Source organism: Cervus elaphus, chromosome 12 (genome assembly GCF_910594005.1).
Source record: "Cervus elaphus chromosome 12, mCerEla1.1, whole genome shotgun sequence".
Classification (NCBI taxonomy): domain Eukaryota; kingdom Metazoa; phylum Chordata; class Mammalia; order Artiodactyla; family Cervidae; genus Cervus; species Cervus elaphus.
Window position 1 is genome coordinate 22930872 of NC_057826.1, and position 19681 is coordinate 22950552.

General features: G+C 41.9%; 2 protein-coding genes across 4 annotated transcripts in view; one reads left to right on the plus strand and one right to left on the minus strand.

The window, feature by feature from the left end:
• The first annotated feature begins 311 nt into the window (after window positions 1–311).
• VTI1B (vesicle transport through interaction with t-SNAREs 1B) lies at window positions 312–18805 on the plus strand. Of its 3 annotated transcripts, none has more exons than XM_043919289.1 (6): window positions 312–810; window positions 9114–9172; window positions 10775–10966; window positions 13124–13297; window positions 17189–17250; window positions 18480–18805. In XM_043919289.1, exons 1-6 carry the CDS (start codon window positions 696–698, stop codon window positions 18574–18576), a joined length of 699 nt encoding a protein of 232 aa, XP_043775224.1. In that variant the 5' UTR covers window positions 312–695; the 3' UTR covers window positions 18577–18805. The 3 variants fall into 3 exon arrangements, with proteins under 3 accessions (XP_043775224.1, XP_043775226.1, XP_043775225.1); XM_043919291.1 differs by lacking the exon at window positions 17189–17250 and adding an exon at window positions 17305–17341; XM_043919290.1 differs by lacking the exon at window positions 17189–17250.
• ARG2 (arginase 2) overlaps window positions 18765–19681 on the minus strand; it is a 32955-nt gene continuing 32038 nt past the window's right edge. Inside the window, exon 8 of the mRNA XM_043919288.1 lies at window positions 18765–19245. Coding sequence (XP_043775223.1) covers window positions 19040–19245 — 206 coding nt within the window. The 3' untranslated portion in view covers window positions 18765–19039. The remainder of the gene's footprint in view (window positions 19246–19681) is intronic.

Sequence of the window (19681 nt, forward strand, 5' to 3'; positions counted from 1 at the left end):
AAGTGCTTTCAGCTCGGTGTCAGGCAGGCACCTGGTTCAACTATCTTCTGAGAACTGAAGGCTAACAGCCGGAATGTGAACTGAGGAAGTCAGGATAGTCACACAGTGAGATGATTATGAAGACGACGGCCAGGTACCAACTGATACCTAACCGCTGCGCATCAGGGTCACGCCGGCGGCCACGGTTACAGCAGGACCACCGCCCCCAGCAACTGCTGACTTCCGAGTCGGAGCGTCTTCCGCGCCGAACTACAACCCCCGGCATGCACTGCAGCGCCCCCAACCCTTGGCGGAAGGCGGGGCCCAGGAAAGAGGAGTCCGCGTCGCCAGGCCCGCGGGTGCCCATGTTTTCCTTCCGCCATAGGGCTTCCCCCCAGCCTCGGACTGAGCATTTCCGGGGCTCCGAGACTGCCGCTCGCGCCAAAGCGCCGTCGCCGATTCAGGAGTCCCCAGGGCAACGGAGCCAGACTAACTTTCTGTCAGGCTTTGGCGCCCGGCGCGCCGTCAGTGACGGCATGCGGGGGGGTGGGCGTTCCGGCCCGGGAGGACCCCGCCGCGGCCCCGGAAGCGCCTCGTCTTGGGCGACTGTGGCGGCGGTCGCCGTGATGCCTGCGGGGCTTGGCGGCTGACGACGGAGTAGGAACGGGCCCTCGGCCCAAAATTTCGGCGCCCGCTGCTCGAAAGCGGCCTGCGCCATGGCCACCTCCGCCGCTTCCTCGGAGCATTTCGAGAAACTGCACGAGATCTTCCGCGGCCTCCATGAAGACCTACGAGGGGTGCCGGAGCGGCTCCTGGGGATGGCAGGGACAGGTGAGGTGGGAGTGGGATGAGCCAACAGGAACAGGGCTCCGCTAGCACCGGGAGGAAGAGCCCCCACCTCTTCCCAGGCCCACCCTCCAGTCTCCTCGCTTGGCATCCTCAGACACGCCCCCTAGGGCTGGCTGAGTCCCGGCATCCAGAATCTCCGTGCTACCTCTTAGGTACCCAAGGATCCATCACGGAGTGTCATCTCTCTCTTGAATCCCCTGTAGCCTTCAGAGCTCGCTCGTTTCATTTTCACTGTGGCAAGATGGGCATGAGACACCTTAGACCTGTGACCCTTAAATCTGTAAACTGAGTATAATTGGTTTTCTTTGTGGCTCTCAGTATTTTGTTTTCCACGCTTAAAAGTATTCTCCAAAGAGGCCCATAGTTTTCACCAGACTGGCAAAGGACCAAAAGGCACAAAAAGGGTTACGAACCCAAAGCCATCATAACTTTTGAGGCTGGTGTAAATAACCAGTCTTGGGGGTGGGTGGGGGTTGGGGGAGGGACTGGTCTTTAAAATAAGGATGGTGGCCTTCAGGTGCGATCCTTTTATGACCTCTGCTTAGACCTTCCTGCCCCTTGATTTCATAATGCAGTGTGCTGCAAGCTTGGCTTGGGGGAGCTAAGAGTTTTCTGGTTGAATCTGTATAGGAAAGTCTATCATAGTTCTTTGCCTTAAGACAAGTAGATCTTGATGACAAGGCCGATGAGACTTTCATTGCTTTTACTGAAGCGTGGAAGCTTGAGTGTTTGCTCTGAGAGTTACCCAAGGTCACATGAATTGAATGACTCTGGTGAGAATGAAACTCATACTTTTGTTTAACATATACTTATTGAGAGAGGCTGCTGTGCGCTAGGCACTGTCTGGATGCTGGTAATATTGCAAACTGCTGTGAAAAGACTTACAAATCTCTGTTCTTATGGGTCGATGATGATATATAAATATTAGGAAGTGGTGTTAAGGGCCATACAGGAAAATAAAGCAGGGCAAGGAATGGGGAAGCTCTCGTAAATGTGGCTGTGAAAGGCCTCTTTGAGGAGGTGGCGTTTGAGCAGAGACTTGAAGTAAGGGAGTGAACCATGCAAAAATCTGGGAGAAATACGTTTCAGGAGGACAGAATAGTACTGTAATAGTCCTTAAGCAGAAGTGAGCTTGGTATGCTCTAGGAAGAACTAAAGGGCCGGTGTGTTTAGGGTGGAATGCGCAAAGGAAATAGTAGTAGTGGATAAGGTTTTAAAGGGCCAGATTGTGTGGGGCCACGTGAACCATGGTGAAAGATTTATATCTTTATCTGAATACAGTGACTTGAAGTTAAAGGCTACAGAACAGGAGAGTGATTGGATATGATTTACATGGTTGAAAAATAGATCATTTTTTCAGCCTGGTGTTATTTAAATTTTGCAAGATTTGTTTCTGTAAGGGTGTGGTTGTGGTTTAGCTGTTAAGTCGTGTCTGACTTTCCAACCTCATGGACTGTAGCCCACCAGACTCCTCTGTCCATGGCATTTACCAGATTGGAGTGGGTTGCCATTTCCTTCTCCAGGGGGATCTTCCCAACCCAGGGATTGAAACCCCTGTCTCCTGCATTGCACTTGGTCTCCTGCATTGTAGGCGACTTCTTTACCAACTGAGCCACCGGGGAAGGCTAAATAATGCCAAAGGACATTCTGTTTCCAAAAATAGAAAACTTAGTTGTATTCACTTTTGTCATCTACCTGAACTTCTAATTGCTGCAAAGAGGACAATCAAAAAGGTGTGAATTTCTACTCAAGTACAAAATATTCTCAACACAAGTTGCTGGTAACAGTTGTTCAGTGGGTAAGTATATATAGTATTTGCATATCCTCAGGTTATAAGAATTTCAACAACCTTCAGCCTCTTTATTCACTGCTGTGTTTATATTCCTCAATAAATATTTGTTGAATAAGTTGAATTAAGCAAACATACTGGGGTGTCATCTCTGATTCCTTTTTTTCTTGTCCTGAGACGACTTCATAGGCTTTCCAAAGCTTTCCTATCATGAATTATTAAGCACTGAATAATATATTAATACATAACACATCCCTTGCATTTAGCTTATGCTCGGTAATTGAATATTTTCAATAAACATCTATCAAGAATTATGTATCACTCAGTATCCTGGGTCTAGGGAGTTCTATGAGTTCTTGCCTTAAATGGGAGCAAATTTCCAAAGTGTGTGATGAGTCCTAACATAGTTTTGACATGAAAAGCTAACATGGCCATAGGGGAGTGAGAGGAAAGCTTCTCAAAAAGCTTCTCCTTTTTGAGAAGCTTCTGAGTGTAAAGGGTTGAGCGGGAGTTTGCCTGAGAGGGGAAATGAGAAGAGACAACAAAGGAAGGAAAAATAAAAGTCAAATATTCAGAACTATGACTGAAACTTAAGATGTGTATGGGAGATCAGTAGTAGATGAGGTAAGTAAGACACAGCCAGACCCTTAAGGGACCTAAATATTACATTAAGACATCTAAACTTGACACGGAGACTCAATAAAGGATTTTAAATTCTTTTAAAGGCTAGCCCACATTGATACCAAAGGCAGGAAATATCACAAGAAAAGAAAATTACGGGCCACTATCCCTGATGAACATAGATGCAAAAATCCTGAACAAAATACAGATTCTAAAATAAAATCGAACCATATGATTGTATTTTAGAAGGAGAATGCTGGTGACCAAGTAGAGGTTGAAAGAGGCACAGAATTATACTGGGGACCATACCTTAGTGGGTTTTTTTTTTCTGGGCTGTCTTTTCCATTCCATTGAGCTTTGAATCTGTTTTAATGCCAGTTACCATACTGTTTTCATTACTTTAGCTTTATAATATACAGTTAACCCTTGAACACCAACCTTCTGTGTTGCTGAAAATCCAAGTGTAGCTTGTTGGCCCTCCTATCCAAGGTTCCTCAGTATCTGCAGATGTCAGCCAACCACGGGTTATATGGTACTATAGAATTTACTATTGAAAAAAATATGTCTATAAAGGGGACCTGCCCAATTCAGACCCTTGTTCAAGGGTCAGCTGTAGTTTGAAATCAGAAAGCATGATGCTTCCAGCTTTGTTTTTCTTTTTCAAGATTGCTTTGCCTAATTGCGGTTTCTTGTGGTTCCATACAAATTTTTGGATTGTTTGTTCTGTTTCTGTGGAAAATGCCCTTTGTTTTGCTAATATTTTGTTGAGGATTTTTGCATCAGGGATATTGGCCTGTAATTTCCTTTTCTTGTGATGTTCTCTGGTTTTGGTATGCAGTGCTGGCCTCATAAAAGACTTTGGAAGCATTCCCTCCTCTTCTGTTGTAAGCTCTATATTTTGTCTGTTTTGTTAATTATATATCCTAAGCATCTAGATGGAGGAGGATATGGCAACCCACTCCAGTACTCTTGCCTGGAAAAATCCCATGGACAGAGAAGCCTGGTGCAGGCTACAGTCCATAGGGTCTAAAAGAGTCAGACATGACCAAAGCAACTTAGCACTCAAGCACCTAGAACAATGCCTAGTACATACTTGGTGCTCTATAAATATTTGTTGAATGGTTGTATAAATACTGTGAATTGTTGGGAAGAAAATAGTAACTATCAATGTATGATTAAATGTTGAAACTGAAGGTGATTTTATTTACCATGTTTTCCATATTGTCATCACTTTTAAAATCAATGTATATCTATTTTTAAAAAGGATAGGATTAACAGACACAATGTGTCTTACTTTAGGAAGTTTGTATGGCAGTGACAGTCCATTAGCATTTGTGATACTTATTAATCCATTTATTATTACTTTAAACACCCACAATAATTTGTAGTTTTAGTTTTGCAGCATCTGAAGAGGTCTCTCCACATATCTCAAGCTGCTGTAAATTCTTATCCAGTTAATACAGTAAGTACCTATAGTCGTGATTTCTAGTTTTAGTTTCGTAGCACCTGAAGGCATCTCTTCACATATTGTAATGAACATTGTAAAATTTTTCAGTGTTTCACTTTAATTCACTCATTTCAATTGCTATACACGAAACTCCATTATTTCAGAAACCAGAAAAAATGATAACTACGGAGGACCATATGTAGCAGGTTAGTAAACACAATTACTCCCTGGCTGCAGAATTTTAATTTTTCCAACACTTCATATTTAAATTTAGTTTTTGCTTAGTTCTTCCTACCTAGGAATTTACTTTAAAAAACAGTGGTAGCACTATTTATTGAACCTTTAGTGTGCTTAGCATTTGCTGCGTGTTTGTTATATGTATTGTCTTTTTCAGACAACTATACAGGTCAGTGCTGTTATATTTCTTATTTATAATTGAGGAAATAGGCTTAGAGGGATCTGATGCTTTAACTTCCTTTATGGTGTGAGATCAGGTTAACCATGAGGTCTGCAAAGAGGATGTAGGTCCTAGAAATGCTGCAAGGAGGCACCAAAAGCATTAATCACAAATTTTAAAGATCCTGGTGAAACTGAAGTTATTTCCACAGTTCTAATGGACCAAGATGAGTCATTCTGGGGTTGTGAAAATTCAAACCGCCTACCAGTGGCTCAGCTGGTAAAGAATCCACCTGCAGTGCGGAAGAACTGGGTTTGATTCCTGGGTGGGGAAGATCCCCTGGAGAAGGGAAAGGCTACCCACTGCAGTATTCGGGCCTGGAGAATTCCATGGACTATAGGTGTCACAAAGAGTTTGACATGACTGAGCTACCTTCTTTTCTTTTTCTACAAGGTGGAGAGGCTGCCACCTTGGTTAAGATGCCGTAGGTTTCCTCTAGCACTTTCAGTGCTGGGTGTTTCCATTTTATTCCGTGTCTGAGACGTTGTGCTGCTGTGCACCTAGTTTACCAGACATTCGGCTTCAGGGTGAGTCACTCAACGTGTGAATGGTTTGGAAAGACATGAGGGGTCAGGAATAGTGTTATTGGAGTAGCTCATTCTTTCTGAGTGTCCAGTCTACCTGCTATCAGTCCTGCTGTTTTGTGGTTGATTGTAGTGTTAATTCTAGCTCCCTAAAAAATGAAGAGATTTGAAAAGATTATACTTGTGTATCTTGGGAGCGTGAAAATACCCCTCAGTGCCATAGTGTACATGGTGTACAGTGCTATAGTTAGAGACTTGCATTCTGCAACTAGTGTTGCTACACATCTTCTCTTTTCTATGGCTTTGGGGAAGACAGTCTCCAGGCTCTAGTTTCCTCAACTGTAAAATGATTTCAGCTCTTAACATTCATTAATCTCACAGCTCTGAGCAAAGCATAAAGGAACAGGTATTGATACCTCTCAGTTGGGTAAGGGTTCCGTCTCTTGAATCTTTAGAAGTATATAGGCTGTAGAGCACTCGTAGGAGAATATATGTCTTATGAAATCAGAGAGTAGAGTATTCCAAAAAGACTGAGAATAACAGAATCATGCAGGGAAGTTAGTGAAAGGATCAAGACTCTGTGGACTACCTTGCCACCCCCCCCCCACCCTGATTCTTATTATACAGCTGCATTCTTTGAATTATTCTAGAATTTGTCTCTTAGGAATGCAGATACTCGTATCCTTTAACAAAGATTAAACGAGGAGAACTTAGGACTAACAGAGATGTAGAAAAATCTAGGGCCAGAATGCACTTATAGAACTTGGATCAGAACTGAGTGAGTGTGCTTGAGTTTGGAGATGTGCCTCTTCAGAGGAGTGGTGACACTCAACACTTTTGTGAATGCTTATTATAAAATAATATGATAGCTCTCCATGGAAGTAGCCATTCTTGATTGCAGATATTATTTCACTGCTGATGGGTGGAAACACAGCCCACTCAAGGATAATAAAGCTGCTTTGGCACTTCCCTGCTGGCTCAGACAGGGAGAATCTGCCTGCAGTGTGAGAGACCCAGGTTCAGTCCCTGGGTCAGGAAGATCCCCTGGAGAAGGGAATGGCTACCCACTCCAGTGTTCTTGCCTGGAGAATTCCATGAACAGAGGAGCCTGATGGGTTACAGTATGGGGTTGCAAAGAACAACTAACACTTTCACTCGTGGTGGTAATTTCATGGTGGTTACCTCATGGTTGGTCAAGAGGTAGGCCTTTTGCTTTGCCTGAACTTTCTCCTTTTGTTGGGGCGGGGGCGAGTTGTGAGCAGTGTGTGGTGAAAAATTGTTCACCTGGAATACGTATTAAGGGAATGCACATGACAATGAATGCAGCTTAGTAAAGGATGGATTGTCACTTAAGTCTTGCAGGCAATGACAGTGTTTAAGAAGCACCCTACCAGGTTTAGAGTTCTGGAACTTATAGGATGTATAAAAGAAAAAGTAAATTTCTCTACTCAGAGGGAGATTGAGGTCAAGTTGAGAACATAGAATATATACAGCCAAGTGATTTACGATCAGTTAAAAAGTAGTGGACAGCTGACATGCTAGATGCTATGTGATTAACACAATGTAAATCTATATAAAGCATGACAGTGGTGTTACTTCCAACATGGGATTGGGTTTGAAAGTCAAGGTGTGAGATGAAAATTGGTAGACAAAATTATCCAAGAAAATCTTAGGACAGCATGTCGAGTACCTGCATGCCATCCCTTCGTAGGCCTTACTCTGCTGTTTTCTTGGCGTTGGTAAAGATTGCTCTTTCTTCAGTTGATGGCAGTGCTGGCTGGTATTTAGAAATCACACTGAGTGAAAAACACATGGACTGCCCTCATACATGCTGCGGTATGGAGGAACCTTGAAGGTTTTATGCTAAGTGAGATAAGTCAAACCCAAAAGACAAATACTTGATGATTCTTCTTATATGAGGTGCTTGGAGTAGTCAGATTCATAGACACAGAAAGTAGAATTGTGGTTACCAGAGTCTGAGGGGAGGGGAAATAGGGAATTAGTGTTTACTGGGTGTAGAGTTTCAGTTTGGGATGATGCAAAGGTTCTATAGATGGATAATGGTGATGGTTGCCCAAAATTGTGAATGTACTTCATGCCACTTAACTGTACACTTAAAATGGTCAAAATAGTAAGTTTTATGTTATACGTATTTAACCACAATTTTAAAAAAAGTATCCCAGATTGTGAATGTAATCCCAAAAGATGAATTCAAAAAATATAATAAGCAGTGACAGTTTTGTGGTAATAAGTAGATTATGTGTAGATTTCCAGGGAGAACATTCATTTGGCTGTATACATTTGAAAAAAAGAAACTCCTCATAAATAGGGCTAATTTTTGCTTCTTAGGTGTGATTTGCCTCCTCATTTCCTAGCCAAGGAAGGAGGTTAGATCCCAAAAAGTTGAAGAGAATTATCCAGGCTTACATGTTGAGTTAGGCCCAAAGTTAAGACCAAAACCTAAGCCTGTTTACTCCCCAGCACTTCCCTCCATACAAAGTTTACCAGGTACTCCCTTCATCATTGTGGTGTGTCTAAGCACCATTTTTACTGTAATTATTTCCTTTATATCAGTATTTCATGTAAAATGCATTTATTTAACATATAAAGTTACTTTAAAAGGAAATTTTATATCACCGCCTTAGATGGAAAATCTATAGAACCTAGCTATATGATCAGAAAAGCTACAATGAAGACAAAACAATGCTGGTTTAGTTAGATGTCCTTGCTTTGAGGCTAAAGCCCGTTCTATTTTTATTAAAGAGGAGATTAGTAGTTTTTAGGTATTAAAGACATACTAGAACTAAAATAACATGATGCAAAGGATTGAACAAGGAATGACATTTTCCCCTGTGTGAGTCAGTGGTATTTTACATCATTTCCTACACTGCTGCCAGAGAGTATGGCTAAGAAACTTGTGTTGTATGCCTTGCAGGCTCTCCAGAGAGCAAAGTAGGTGGGCTTTGAATATATTTTGCAGAAAAGCAGTGGATAAGGGTTAATGTAGAGATGTGATTTACCATGGGGATAAAGATTTCAGAGAACTGGTATTGTTAAACATTTTTATTGATCAAAGCGTGCCTGGTCCCTTTCTTAGGGTCAGTGAAGAAAGATTGACAATAATTTAGCCCTGTTTTCTTTCTTAGTAGGAATGCTATTGGTCTTTGGAGCCAGATCATTGTTACGCAGGAAGCATAGGTACTCTTGTTCCCTGGGCACTTAAATGTCAGTGGTAATACCATCCCTCCCCCCGCCGCCCCCCCCCCCCCCCCATTAATTGTGGTAACTAGTTCCCTTACACTTCTAAATGTCTTTTAGGGGTTATTAAGTACTGTAGGGTACCCCCGGGAAGGGAATGGGGAGTATATTCTAAGCAGAGGGTATGTCCTCTACAAATAAATGTTTGGAAGCAGGATTGAGTATTTAAAACTCATCTGTCTTTTCCAGAAGAGAAGAAGAAGTTGATCAGAGATTTCGATGAAAAGCAACAGGAAGCAAATGAAACGGTGAGAACAGGAACAAGTCCTTATTTCCTCTTCCTGTTTGTTGGTCTTTGCCAGAAGTAATGCTTATGACATTATGATCACAGATTTAACCGTTCCTTTCTATTGATCTTAGTTTTGATTATTTCTTACTAAATGAGGCCAGTTGATGGAGATGGGTATTGAGTAAAACTTAAAGACTCCCCTGAAGTGAGTCCTTGATAAAACACTGCTGATACCATAAGGACATTCTCCTTTTACTTGGGTGGTCTTTGGAAAGCTCATTTTAAAAGCTGGCCATTAAGATAACTTATTCTCCTTTGTTAAATTTACTGTCACAGAAAATGGAGCTCAGAGGTGGTTCCTACTCACATTGCCTTGTTTTAAAAAATAGAAGGTTTTGGTACCTTGGGCAAGGCATGCATGGTCAGGATGAGTTCTCAGTCAGGACCCAAAGCTTAGCAGAAGTTGGTCCAGGTTGCTAAGCAGTTTAAGAACTGCTTCTCATTTAACCTGTGACTTTTCTTTAAAAAAAAAAAAAAAAAGTTTTGGTCTTACCTTTTAGAAGTAAGGGTCCTCTGTCTTCATCACATTGTGCTCTAGCTTTAGCAAACCCTTTTAGGAGGCTGGAGCTAAAATCTTGGTCCCTGGTAGCACTCCAAAGAAACAGTTGCCTCTAGTATCTGCTACCCCAGAGTAGACTGAAGAATTCTTTTTAAGCCAGAGAACTTCATTGTTTGTTGAGGAATAACTCTTTTATTACAATGAAGTTTTGAGAAGTTAAGCCCATCTGCATCCTTTGTTCTGCATGTATTTGAAGAAGGATCAGCCTACCAGACTGTGGAAACTATCACCTTCATGGGATTTCCAGAAACTTTTCTAATACCTCTGCATTACTGGGCATATATCTGTGATATCTGTTACAGAGCTAGTCCTCTTTTTCAATTAACATCTTGGTAGCATTTTCTAAAGTTAACCAGTCCTACTCTAGCCATCCAAAGCAGAAGAAAATGACTCATGGCCTCTTACAAATAAGTCTGTGTGTTACAATTTATTTGTCCCCAAAAAATGGAAATGATTCGGACCTCTGGTTATTCTGACATGGACACAGTTGATTTTCAGGAGGAGGAAGGGAAGAACCTTGATGCCATACCCCTAATCATTTTTAGTACAGTACATCCCTAAGTGCTTCGTGATAGCACTTGAACCATAACAGGCTAAGAACTTGGTGTACTGAAAAGAGTATGAAGATCTGGAATCCTGACTTACGTAATCTTGAACAGGTTTCTTCAAGTCTCATATATGAAGTAAAAGTATTTCCTACCTTTTTGATCTGTTGTGAGGATTAAATGAGACAGTATATGTCAAAATGTTTAATAAGCTATAAGCTACTTGTTAGTTTTCTCACTCATTCATCACATACTTTGGGAAGGCCTGTTCTGTGCCCACTGGGCACTGTGCCAAGCACTCAGTAATGAAGTGAAGGTGTCACATGTGGTCCCTGCCCTCCTGGGCCACATGTTGAGTATTTATTTAGGACTGCCTGTGGTTTGATTGGTCGACTAGACATACTACCCATAAGAGAATAGAAGCAGGCCGTCTGCTCACCACTGTCTGCCTTCCTAGCTGGCAGAGATGGAAGAGGAACTACGTTACGCTCCCCTATCTTTCCGTAACCCTATGATGTCTAAGCTTCGAACCTACCGAAAGGACCTTGCTAAACTCCATCGGGAAGTGAGAAGTACGCCTTTGACAGCCACTCCTGGGGCCCGAGGAGACATGAAATATGGTACATACACTGTGGAGAATGAGCATATGGTAAGCTTCAGCTGTCTTTTCCCTGTGGGTCTGTGGTACAATGATTAACCGAATTGTGAAGTACAATTCATGTTATTAGTGCATACTTGACTGTTTTTTTCTATCTTATCTTTCCCTCTTGCATCCAATTCCCCTTCTCCCCTTGGGTGCCTTCCTCTACTGAATTTAATGCAGACCATTCCAAACAATTTGCCTGTTTAGATTTTTTTGTATCCTTTATGTATAAAACAGTGCTTGATGGGTAGTGGTGATATACAAGTGTTACCTATTCATATTACACCTGGACTCTGTAGTCTGATTCACCAATCCTGTTTCTTTGTCACATATCCCCCCAGAGTTCAGTTAGGATTTTAACTTATCAGAGCATTGTTACAAAAGTAACCCACACTTTCCCTTATATTTGTATCAAGATGGCCCAATAGCCCAGATACAGTAGAGAAAGCAGGATGCTTCTCAAAAACGGGGCTGACACCTTACTTCATCATAATAGAAAGTGAGACAGGCTGCCTCTCTAGCCTCCAGTGTTCTCATTTATAAAATTAGACTTCTAAATTGAAAATCTGTATTCTCAAACTGTCTAGAGAAGCTAGATAGGTAAAGGAGAAAAGCTTGACAGAGGTTAAATTTCATGTGTTACATTTGGGACTATATTCCACAGCACAAAGTAGAAATGGCCTGGCTGGTAATGTGGGAGAGAAGTGGAAGGGGACCCACTAGTGCAGACTGTATGGATGTAGAAAGGCTGATGACAGTTTTAAACAAATCCTATTTCATGATGCATCCTAAATAAAGTTTAAGAAATATTCAAATGATACTGGCCTGACATTCCTGATGTGAAAACTAGAGTATTTTAGAATAATGTAAAATTTTCAAAGCAGAGTGGGAAAACGCAGGCAAGTAGCACTTGTTAAAAGTGAGATGAAAGGTGTACAGTGACTTTGGTCATCTGTGACCCAAAAAGCCCCAAAAACAAAAGGGGGGAGGATAATTCCAAGCAATAATTTTGCTTTAAAATTATTAGTTTCGGAAATTATAAAGACAATATAGGTATATAAACTACTTTCAGTAGAATTATTGTTTCAAATCTGGGGTTGATTCATGTGACCTTACTGTCTCTCCCTACTCTTTCTTAAGCCTAATCAGTTGAAAATCCTCATCTTTTATGTTTAAAAATGTTGTTTTCCTGCTGCTTTTAAGCCAGTGTAAACTGGGGTTCATTTCAGCCTCATTCAGTGGTTTCCTCACTCACTTGTCCGTAGCTATATATGAAGTGAAAAAGCCTTGTTGCTTCTGATCTGTAAACACATCTTTCGGCTTCTTAATGTTGGTATCAAGTGCTAATGGTCACCTGCTCAGTAATAGGCCTTGTGAGCCGACCCCTTTTCTAGAGTTTGTGCACATGTATGCTCTGAATAGCTGAGAACTTAGAGCTGCCTCCATTTCTGCCAGCAGTTATCTCTGGCCTGACAAAGGCTACTTCTGTCCTCATGCCTTCTGTGCTTAGGACTATAGGTGGAATAATGCTTTGGTGGAGTTTCAGAAATAGGGCCCTTACTTGGCCCCAGATACTACCTCCCCTGAGAGCAAATCACCAGTGTAACAACTTTAGTATTTGTTTTCTGTGTTTGGTCTGAGGTGAAATTCTTTGGATGCTTTTTTCCAGAGAGTAGTAGTCTCTTACATTTTTAAGTGATTTCTATGTGTGCTGAAAACGAATAGCTTATTCATGGTCACTTAGTATCAATCAGTGGGAACTTTCAGTGAATTACACTGTTTCTAAGGCAGTAGAGTTTAGTTGATTTGCCCTATCAAAATGATAGGATGTATGCATTTTCAGGTAGCTCCTGCATGCTAGATCTGGGCCATTGCCTCTCAGAAGTTGTTAGTCCAGGAAGCACATGAGTCAGTTCAGATTCATCAGGAGCACAAAGAAGATGCTCTGGTGTATTTAATCCTTTCCTTGCCTCACTTAAGTGTAACAAGCAGTGGACTGGGAGGTATTGTGATCCTAGATTGAATCCCAGGTTTTCTTGTAGTCTGATTCATTAGCATCTTTGATTGTCTTACAAGTAATGAAAATTACTGCACACTATATCCCTCCTTATAAATTCATTTATAACAGAAGAAATCTAACAATTCCTTCCATACTCCTGTCAGAATCGGCTACAGTCTCAAAGGACATTGCTTCTGCAAGGCACTGACAGCCTGAACCGGGCCACCCAGAGTATTGAGCGTTCTCATCGTATTGCCGCAGAGACTGACCAGATTGGCTCAGAAATCATAGAAGAGCTGGGGGAGCAACGTGACCAGTTGGAACGTACCAAGAGTAGAGTAAGTCTGGGTGGATAGGGAGGGGGCAAGAATGGGGAAAGTTGGGCCCGTTACACCCTGATGCTTTGCTGCTGCCAGAAGCTACCACAGTTCCAAATTCAGGGTATGATCTTCTTAGGTTCTTATGCTTTTCTCTGTTCACAGTTTGCTTGACTAAAACATATCCCTTGGAAGTAATTTTACTTGTAAGATTTAGAGGTCATTGGGCAGGGGGACTGAGATTGCAGAAACCCAGTTTCTACATTTATTGAAGATTGTCAAATAGGATTATAGCCATACCATCCTTTTACTAGGTCCTGTATTAGGTCCTGTATTATGAACTAAATTTCTGTTTCTCACACGTCTAGTAGAGCACCTGCTATTCTTATGAAAGCATCATTTGCTTTAAAAGATTCTAGCTTTCCTGTCATTTAGAGCCAAGGCTATTTTCCACATGTCATAAAATAGTACTACTGACAACTAGACCATTCAGGTATGACCTAAATCAAATCCCTAATGACTATACAGTGGAAGTGAGAAATAGATTCAAGGGACTAGATCTGATAGACAGAGAGCCTGATGAACTATGGACGGAGGTTCGTGACATTGTACAGGAGACAGGGATCAAGACCATCCCCATGGAAAAGAAATGCAATAAGGCAAAATGGTTGTCTGAGGAGGCCTCACAAATAGCTGTGAAAAGAAGAGAAGAAAAAAGCAAAGGAGAAAAGGAAAGGTATTCCCATTTGAATGCAGAATTCCAAAGAATAGCAAGGAGAGATAAGAAGCCTTCCTCAGTGATCAATGCAAAGAAATAGAGGAAAACAACAGAATGGGAAAGACTAGAGATCTCTTCAAGAAAATTAGAGATATCAATGGAACATTTCAGGCAAAGATGGGTTTGATAAAGGACAGAGATGGTATGGACCTAACAGAAGCAGAAGATACTAAGAAGAGGTGGCAAGAATACACAGAACTGTACAAAAAAGATCTTCACCACCCAGATAATTATGATGGTGTGATCGCTCACCTAGAGCCAGACATCCTGGATTGTGAAGTCAAGTGGGCCTTAGGAAGCATCACTACGAACAGGGCTAGTGGATGTGATGGAATTCCAGTTGAGCTATTTCAAATCCTGAAAGATGATGCTGTGAAAGTGCTGCACTCAATATGCCAGCAAATTTGGAAAACTCAGCATTGGCCACAGGACTGGAAAAGGTCAGTTTTCATTCCAGTCCCTAAGAAAGGCAATCCCAAAGAATGCTCAAACTACCGCACAATTGCACTCAACTCACACGCTAGTAAAGTAATGCTCAAAATTCTCCAAGCCAGGCTTCAGCAATACTTGAACTGAGAACTTCCAGATGTTCAAGCTGGTTTTAGAAAAGGCAGAGGAACCAGAGATCAAATTGCCAATATCCACTGGATCATCGAAAAAGCAAGAGAGTTCCAAAAACCATCTATTTCTGCTTTATTGACTACGCCAAAGCCTTCGACTGTGGATCACAGTAAACTGTGGAAAATTCTGAAAGAGATGGGAATGCCAGACCACCTGACCTGCCTCTTGAGAAACCTGTATGCAGGTCAGGAAGCAACAGTTAGAACTGGGCATGGAACAACAGACTGGTTCCAAATAGGAGGAGTACGTCAAGGCTGTATATTGTCACCCTGCTTATTTAACTTATATGCAGAGTACATCATGAGAAACGCTGGTCTGGAAGAAGCACAAGTTGGAATCAAGATTGCCGGAAGAAATATCAATAACCTCAGATATGCAGATGACACCACCCTTATGGCTGACAGTGAAGAGGAACTAAAGAGCCTCTTGATGAAAGTGAAAGAGGAGAGTGAAAAGCTGGCTTAAAGCTTAACATTCAGAAAACTAAGATCATGGCATCTGGTCCCATCACCTTATGGGAAATAGATGGGGAGACAGTGGAAACAGTGTCAGACTTCATTTTTTTGGGCTCCAAAGTCACTGCAGATGGTGACTGCAGCCATGAAATTAAAAGACGCTTACTCCTTGGAAGGAAAGTTATGACCAACCTAGATAGCATATTAAAAAGCAGAGACATTACTTTGCCAACAAAGGTCCGTCTGGTTAAGGCTATGGTTTTTCCAGTGGTCATGTATGGATGTGAGAGTTGGACTGTGAAGAAAGCTGAGCACTGAAGAATTGATACTTTTGAAGTTAGTTGTTGGACAAGACTCTTGGGAGTCCCTTGGACTGCAAGGAGATCCAACCAGTCCATCCTAAAGCAGATCTGTCCTGGCTGTTCATTGGAAGGACTGATGTTGAAGCTGAAACTCCAGTACTTTGGCCACCTCATGCGAAGAGCTGACTCATTGGAAAAGACCCTGATGCTTGGAGGGATTGGGGGCAGGAGGAGAAGGGGACGACAGAGGATGAGATGGCTGGATGGCATCACCAACTCAATGGGCATGAGTTTGAGTAAACTTCGGGAGCTGGTGATGGACAGGGAGGCCTGGCGTGCTGTGATTCATGGGGTCTCAAAGAGTCGGACACGACTGAGCGACTGAACTGAACTGAACTGACTGAATCCTGGACTCTTTAACCTAAGGTAAGGGAGATCATGGGCTTCCCCGATGGCTCAGTGGTAAAAAATCCGCCTGCAATGTAGGAGACACAGGAGACAGGGGTTCGATCCCTGGGTCGAGAAGATCCTCTGGAGTAGGAAATGGCAACCTACTCCAGTATTCTTGCCTAGGAAGTCCCATGGACAGAGGACGTGGCAGGCTACAGTCCATGGGATCACAGAGTCAGATATGACTGAGCAACTAACACTACTACTACTACACTAAGGGATATCACTGTGAGAAAACAAAATACTTAGGCCAAATGATGACTATACTGTGGCCTCTAATCTACTATCACTCTAAGAGGCTCTGAAAAACAACTTATTTCTTCCTTTCTGTACCATCTGCAAAGGAATTTTAAAAATTGCCAATGGAATGCTGTGTTAAGAGCATGAGGCAGATAAATGAAACACAGATGCTGTGGGCAAGACTTAGATATGACAAAGTCATCTCAGATCCCCATACTGAGCTATTATTTTCCCACCGTAATAGCCGTAATTCTCCACTCTTAAAATCAAGTCAGAATGATTTTGACAACTTAAAAATCAAGCCAGGTATCACCTCCTCAGTGAAAATTCACAGTAAAGTACTGAATTCAAGGTAAGCTGCAGAGAAAGCAGCTTGTTTGCAGATTGCATGGTTTATTTGTTTTTACTTTTGAACTTACTAGATGGATTAGTTGAATTTAAAAGCTGAGGAATGAGCTGAGATATCAGCTTACCAAGGCCACTGGTGAACAGGGACAGATGGCAGGTGGCATCTGTTGAAATGTCCTCCAGCTATATAGCTTAGTAACAGGCAACCAAAAGGGGATAAAAAAGACTTTTAAAAAATATATAAATTCCTTTCACAAGTCAATGTAAATATCTCTTAAAAGGGTAAAGAAAAAAGGAAAAAGAACCAGATCTCCAAAGTGGTAAATCCACCAGCCAACCAAAACAAACATCAGCTCAGGAGGCTCTCCTGGAGTTTGGCTGATGAAATTCACATCTTAAGTTGCTCAGAGTTACTGTAGTTACTGGCAAGGTAAACTTGAAGACTTTGTTTTGTATAGCCACAGTGAAGGATTAGCTCAGTCCCAGAGGTCTCTTCATAGCAGCCTTGGGATACAATCATTCCTAGGCCTATTGACAAGTATTAAAGTATCTTGTCCTTTCCAGTTTCTTCTACTTACAGAGGCCATCATTTAAATTGATGTGATTTCTGGGAGTTTTTCAACATAAACCCTTTAACACCCGTCAGTTTACTAAGGTTCAGTTCTACAGTGTGTACTTCTGTAAGAAGAGGGAAATAATTGCTATTTTCTCTTCTCAGCTGGTAAATACAAGTGAAAACTTGAGCAAAAGTCGGAAGATTCTCCGCTCAATGTCCAGAAAGTAAGTTTTAAAAATTAGTCACAGAATTAATTTCTCTTAATTCTAATCTTTCAGCTGAGAATGTCAAAGCTTTAAACCGTGACTTCCAAAGGTACTGATAAAGCAGAAGAAATAAAGAATATCACATAGTTAAGTATCCCAGTAAAAAATCCATTGTTGGAAGTATATATACTGCTATGATTTGGAGCAGTGGAAAACTGGTCCACTGGAAGGACTTTTCATCCCAGTTTACATTCTTTAGAGAAGACAGCACATGGGAACAGAGCTTCAAATTCCTGGAAATAAATTTGTAAAAACTTAATTAGAAAACTTTTCACTGCTATGGCTTCATACTTGATTTTGGCTCTGCTTGCCCTTTATGGGAGTCAGCCCTTATTTGGGAGTTCTGTCTTGTTAGCAAGGAGTTGACTTGAGAAAAAACCCTTTAGGTAAGTGCTGACAGCAGCAGAACTATGGGCAGAAGGGAAGTACTGGCACTGAGGCTGAATTTGGGGGGTAAGTCAGTGTAGGTAGTATGAATAAAACTATAACCAAGTCATGGAACTAGCAAGAGAGTGAGATTTTCCAAAACAGTGGTAAGTTCCTTGTGGAGCAGGAGGAAATGTCTGATTTCGATTCTTTGTGTTAAAGAATATAGGAGCTTCAGAAAAATTTCTACCTTTATAGAGAAAGAAAGGCAAGAAGTTGAGAAGACATTGAAAGGCACTCCCAGCTTCTAGTTACTTATCCTAAAGCAGGACCACCTCTTTGTACCAAGCTGGAGTTGGACACTGGAGTCTCCTACCAACCCTTCTCCTAATGTGTCCTCGGCAGCTGTAATATGTGGTCAGGGTAGCTGTAGATGGTTAGATAGTGAGCTTCTACTTTGAAATCTGATTCAACTGATTTAAAAAATGGTATAATTTTTCATATGTACATTTAATATTTTTCTAACTAGCCCATCATAGAAAAACTACTTTTAAAGTGAAGTACTAATTACTATTTGAAGACATTTTAGAAAAAAACATTTGTATGTTTTGGTATCTTATTGCCTCAGTTTTCAATATTTCTGTGAGGTAGATAGTAGTAATTATTTACAAGGTTACTTTGTGGCTACATGATCAAACAAAAATTCAGTCTGCCTCACAGTATCCTGCCTTGGCCCCAGGTCAAACTCCTCAGTATTAAGAATGGAAAGAAATAAGGTTACCCAGACTTCTGACTACATCCCACTTTGCTTCTCTTTGTAGAGTGACAACCAACAAGCTGCTGCTTTCCATCGTCATCTTACTGGAGCTAGCCATTCTGGGAGGCCTGGTTTATTACAAATTCTTTCGCAGGCATTGAACCTCCTACAGGGAAGGGTTTGTGGACCAGAACTGTGACTTTGTGAATGAATGGCGTTAGAGGTGTGGAAAAAATCTTATTGCTGCTGTGAACTAGCGGTTCAAGAAGGCACTATGTAGCCAGACTGTGGGTGGAGGGAGGAAGACGGAAAACCACTGATATGTGAAGGAACAGCAATAAGACCAGTATGATATACCAAGGTAATAAATGTCGTTTATGACTTCTTTAAGTTTACGTAGTGCTCCGACATATTAATACCCTGTGAGCTTCAAAAAACCAAGTACATGTACAGTACTATTATCGGTCACCAAAATGAAAGGGAAGGCAACTTGACAATTGTGAGAGTGCACAAATGTTCTCATTAAGGCAGTATTGACCCAGATGATCATTCACATCTGTCACCACAAACGCCTCATGGCTCTGGAATGCCCACTGTGACACACCTGTCAGCAAACAGTATTCCCTAAATTCTCACACGTTCTTCACTCTCTGATTCATCTGGTGAGCTGGGAGTAGGAAGTTGGTCGTAGACAACATGCCCTCCCTCCCTTGTCTGCCCGAAACTCGAAGCAATGACATCCACTGCCAGGCTGGCTGTAGCCTTGGCCTCCTCCTCTGACACGGCCAATCGAGGATTGACTTCAACGAGGTCCAGGGCCGAGAGCAACCCTGAGAACACAAAGCAGGACAAAAGGAAACTTGTGAGCTGCTCCTCTCAGTGGGGTCGTCCCACCCGGGGAGAACAGACCACGGTGAAAGGGTCATTCTCTACTAGAAAATTACCCACTGTCAGGAAGGCCCTTACACCTCATCCTCTTGGGCATGAATTTAAGTTAGAAACACTGGTAATGCTGGAGTAGGATCGAAAGAAACCTTTAAAGTAATTAAGTCAGTTATCCCTGTTTAATGAACATAACGGGCATGGCTGACAGGCTTTCTGGTTAGGATGAGTTAGGTCGGGGTGAAGGATAAGCAGGGGTGGCAGTAGGAGTTTCCAATCTAGTTGGGAAAATGTATCATTTCCAGTATTTCTAGGGACCTCCCAGATGCCTGCCTGTAGTTGTGTGATGAGATCTCAGGGCTCACTAGCCAGCACTATTCCCAC

Coding starts and splice junctions, on each gene's coding strand:
- VTI1B (XM_043919289.1), top strand. CDS start 696: ATGGCCACCTCCGCCGCTTCCTCGGAGCATTTCGAGAAACTGCACGAG. Junction 10,967..13,123: donor CTGTGGAGAATGAGCATATG/GTAAGCTTCAGC, acceptor TACTCCTGTCAG/AATCGGCTACAGTCTCAAAG. Junction 13,298..17,188: donor TGGAACGTACCAAGAGTAGA/GTAAGTCTGGGT, acceptor TTCTCTTCTCAG/CTGGTAAATACAAGTGAAAA.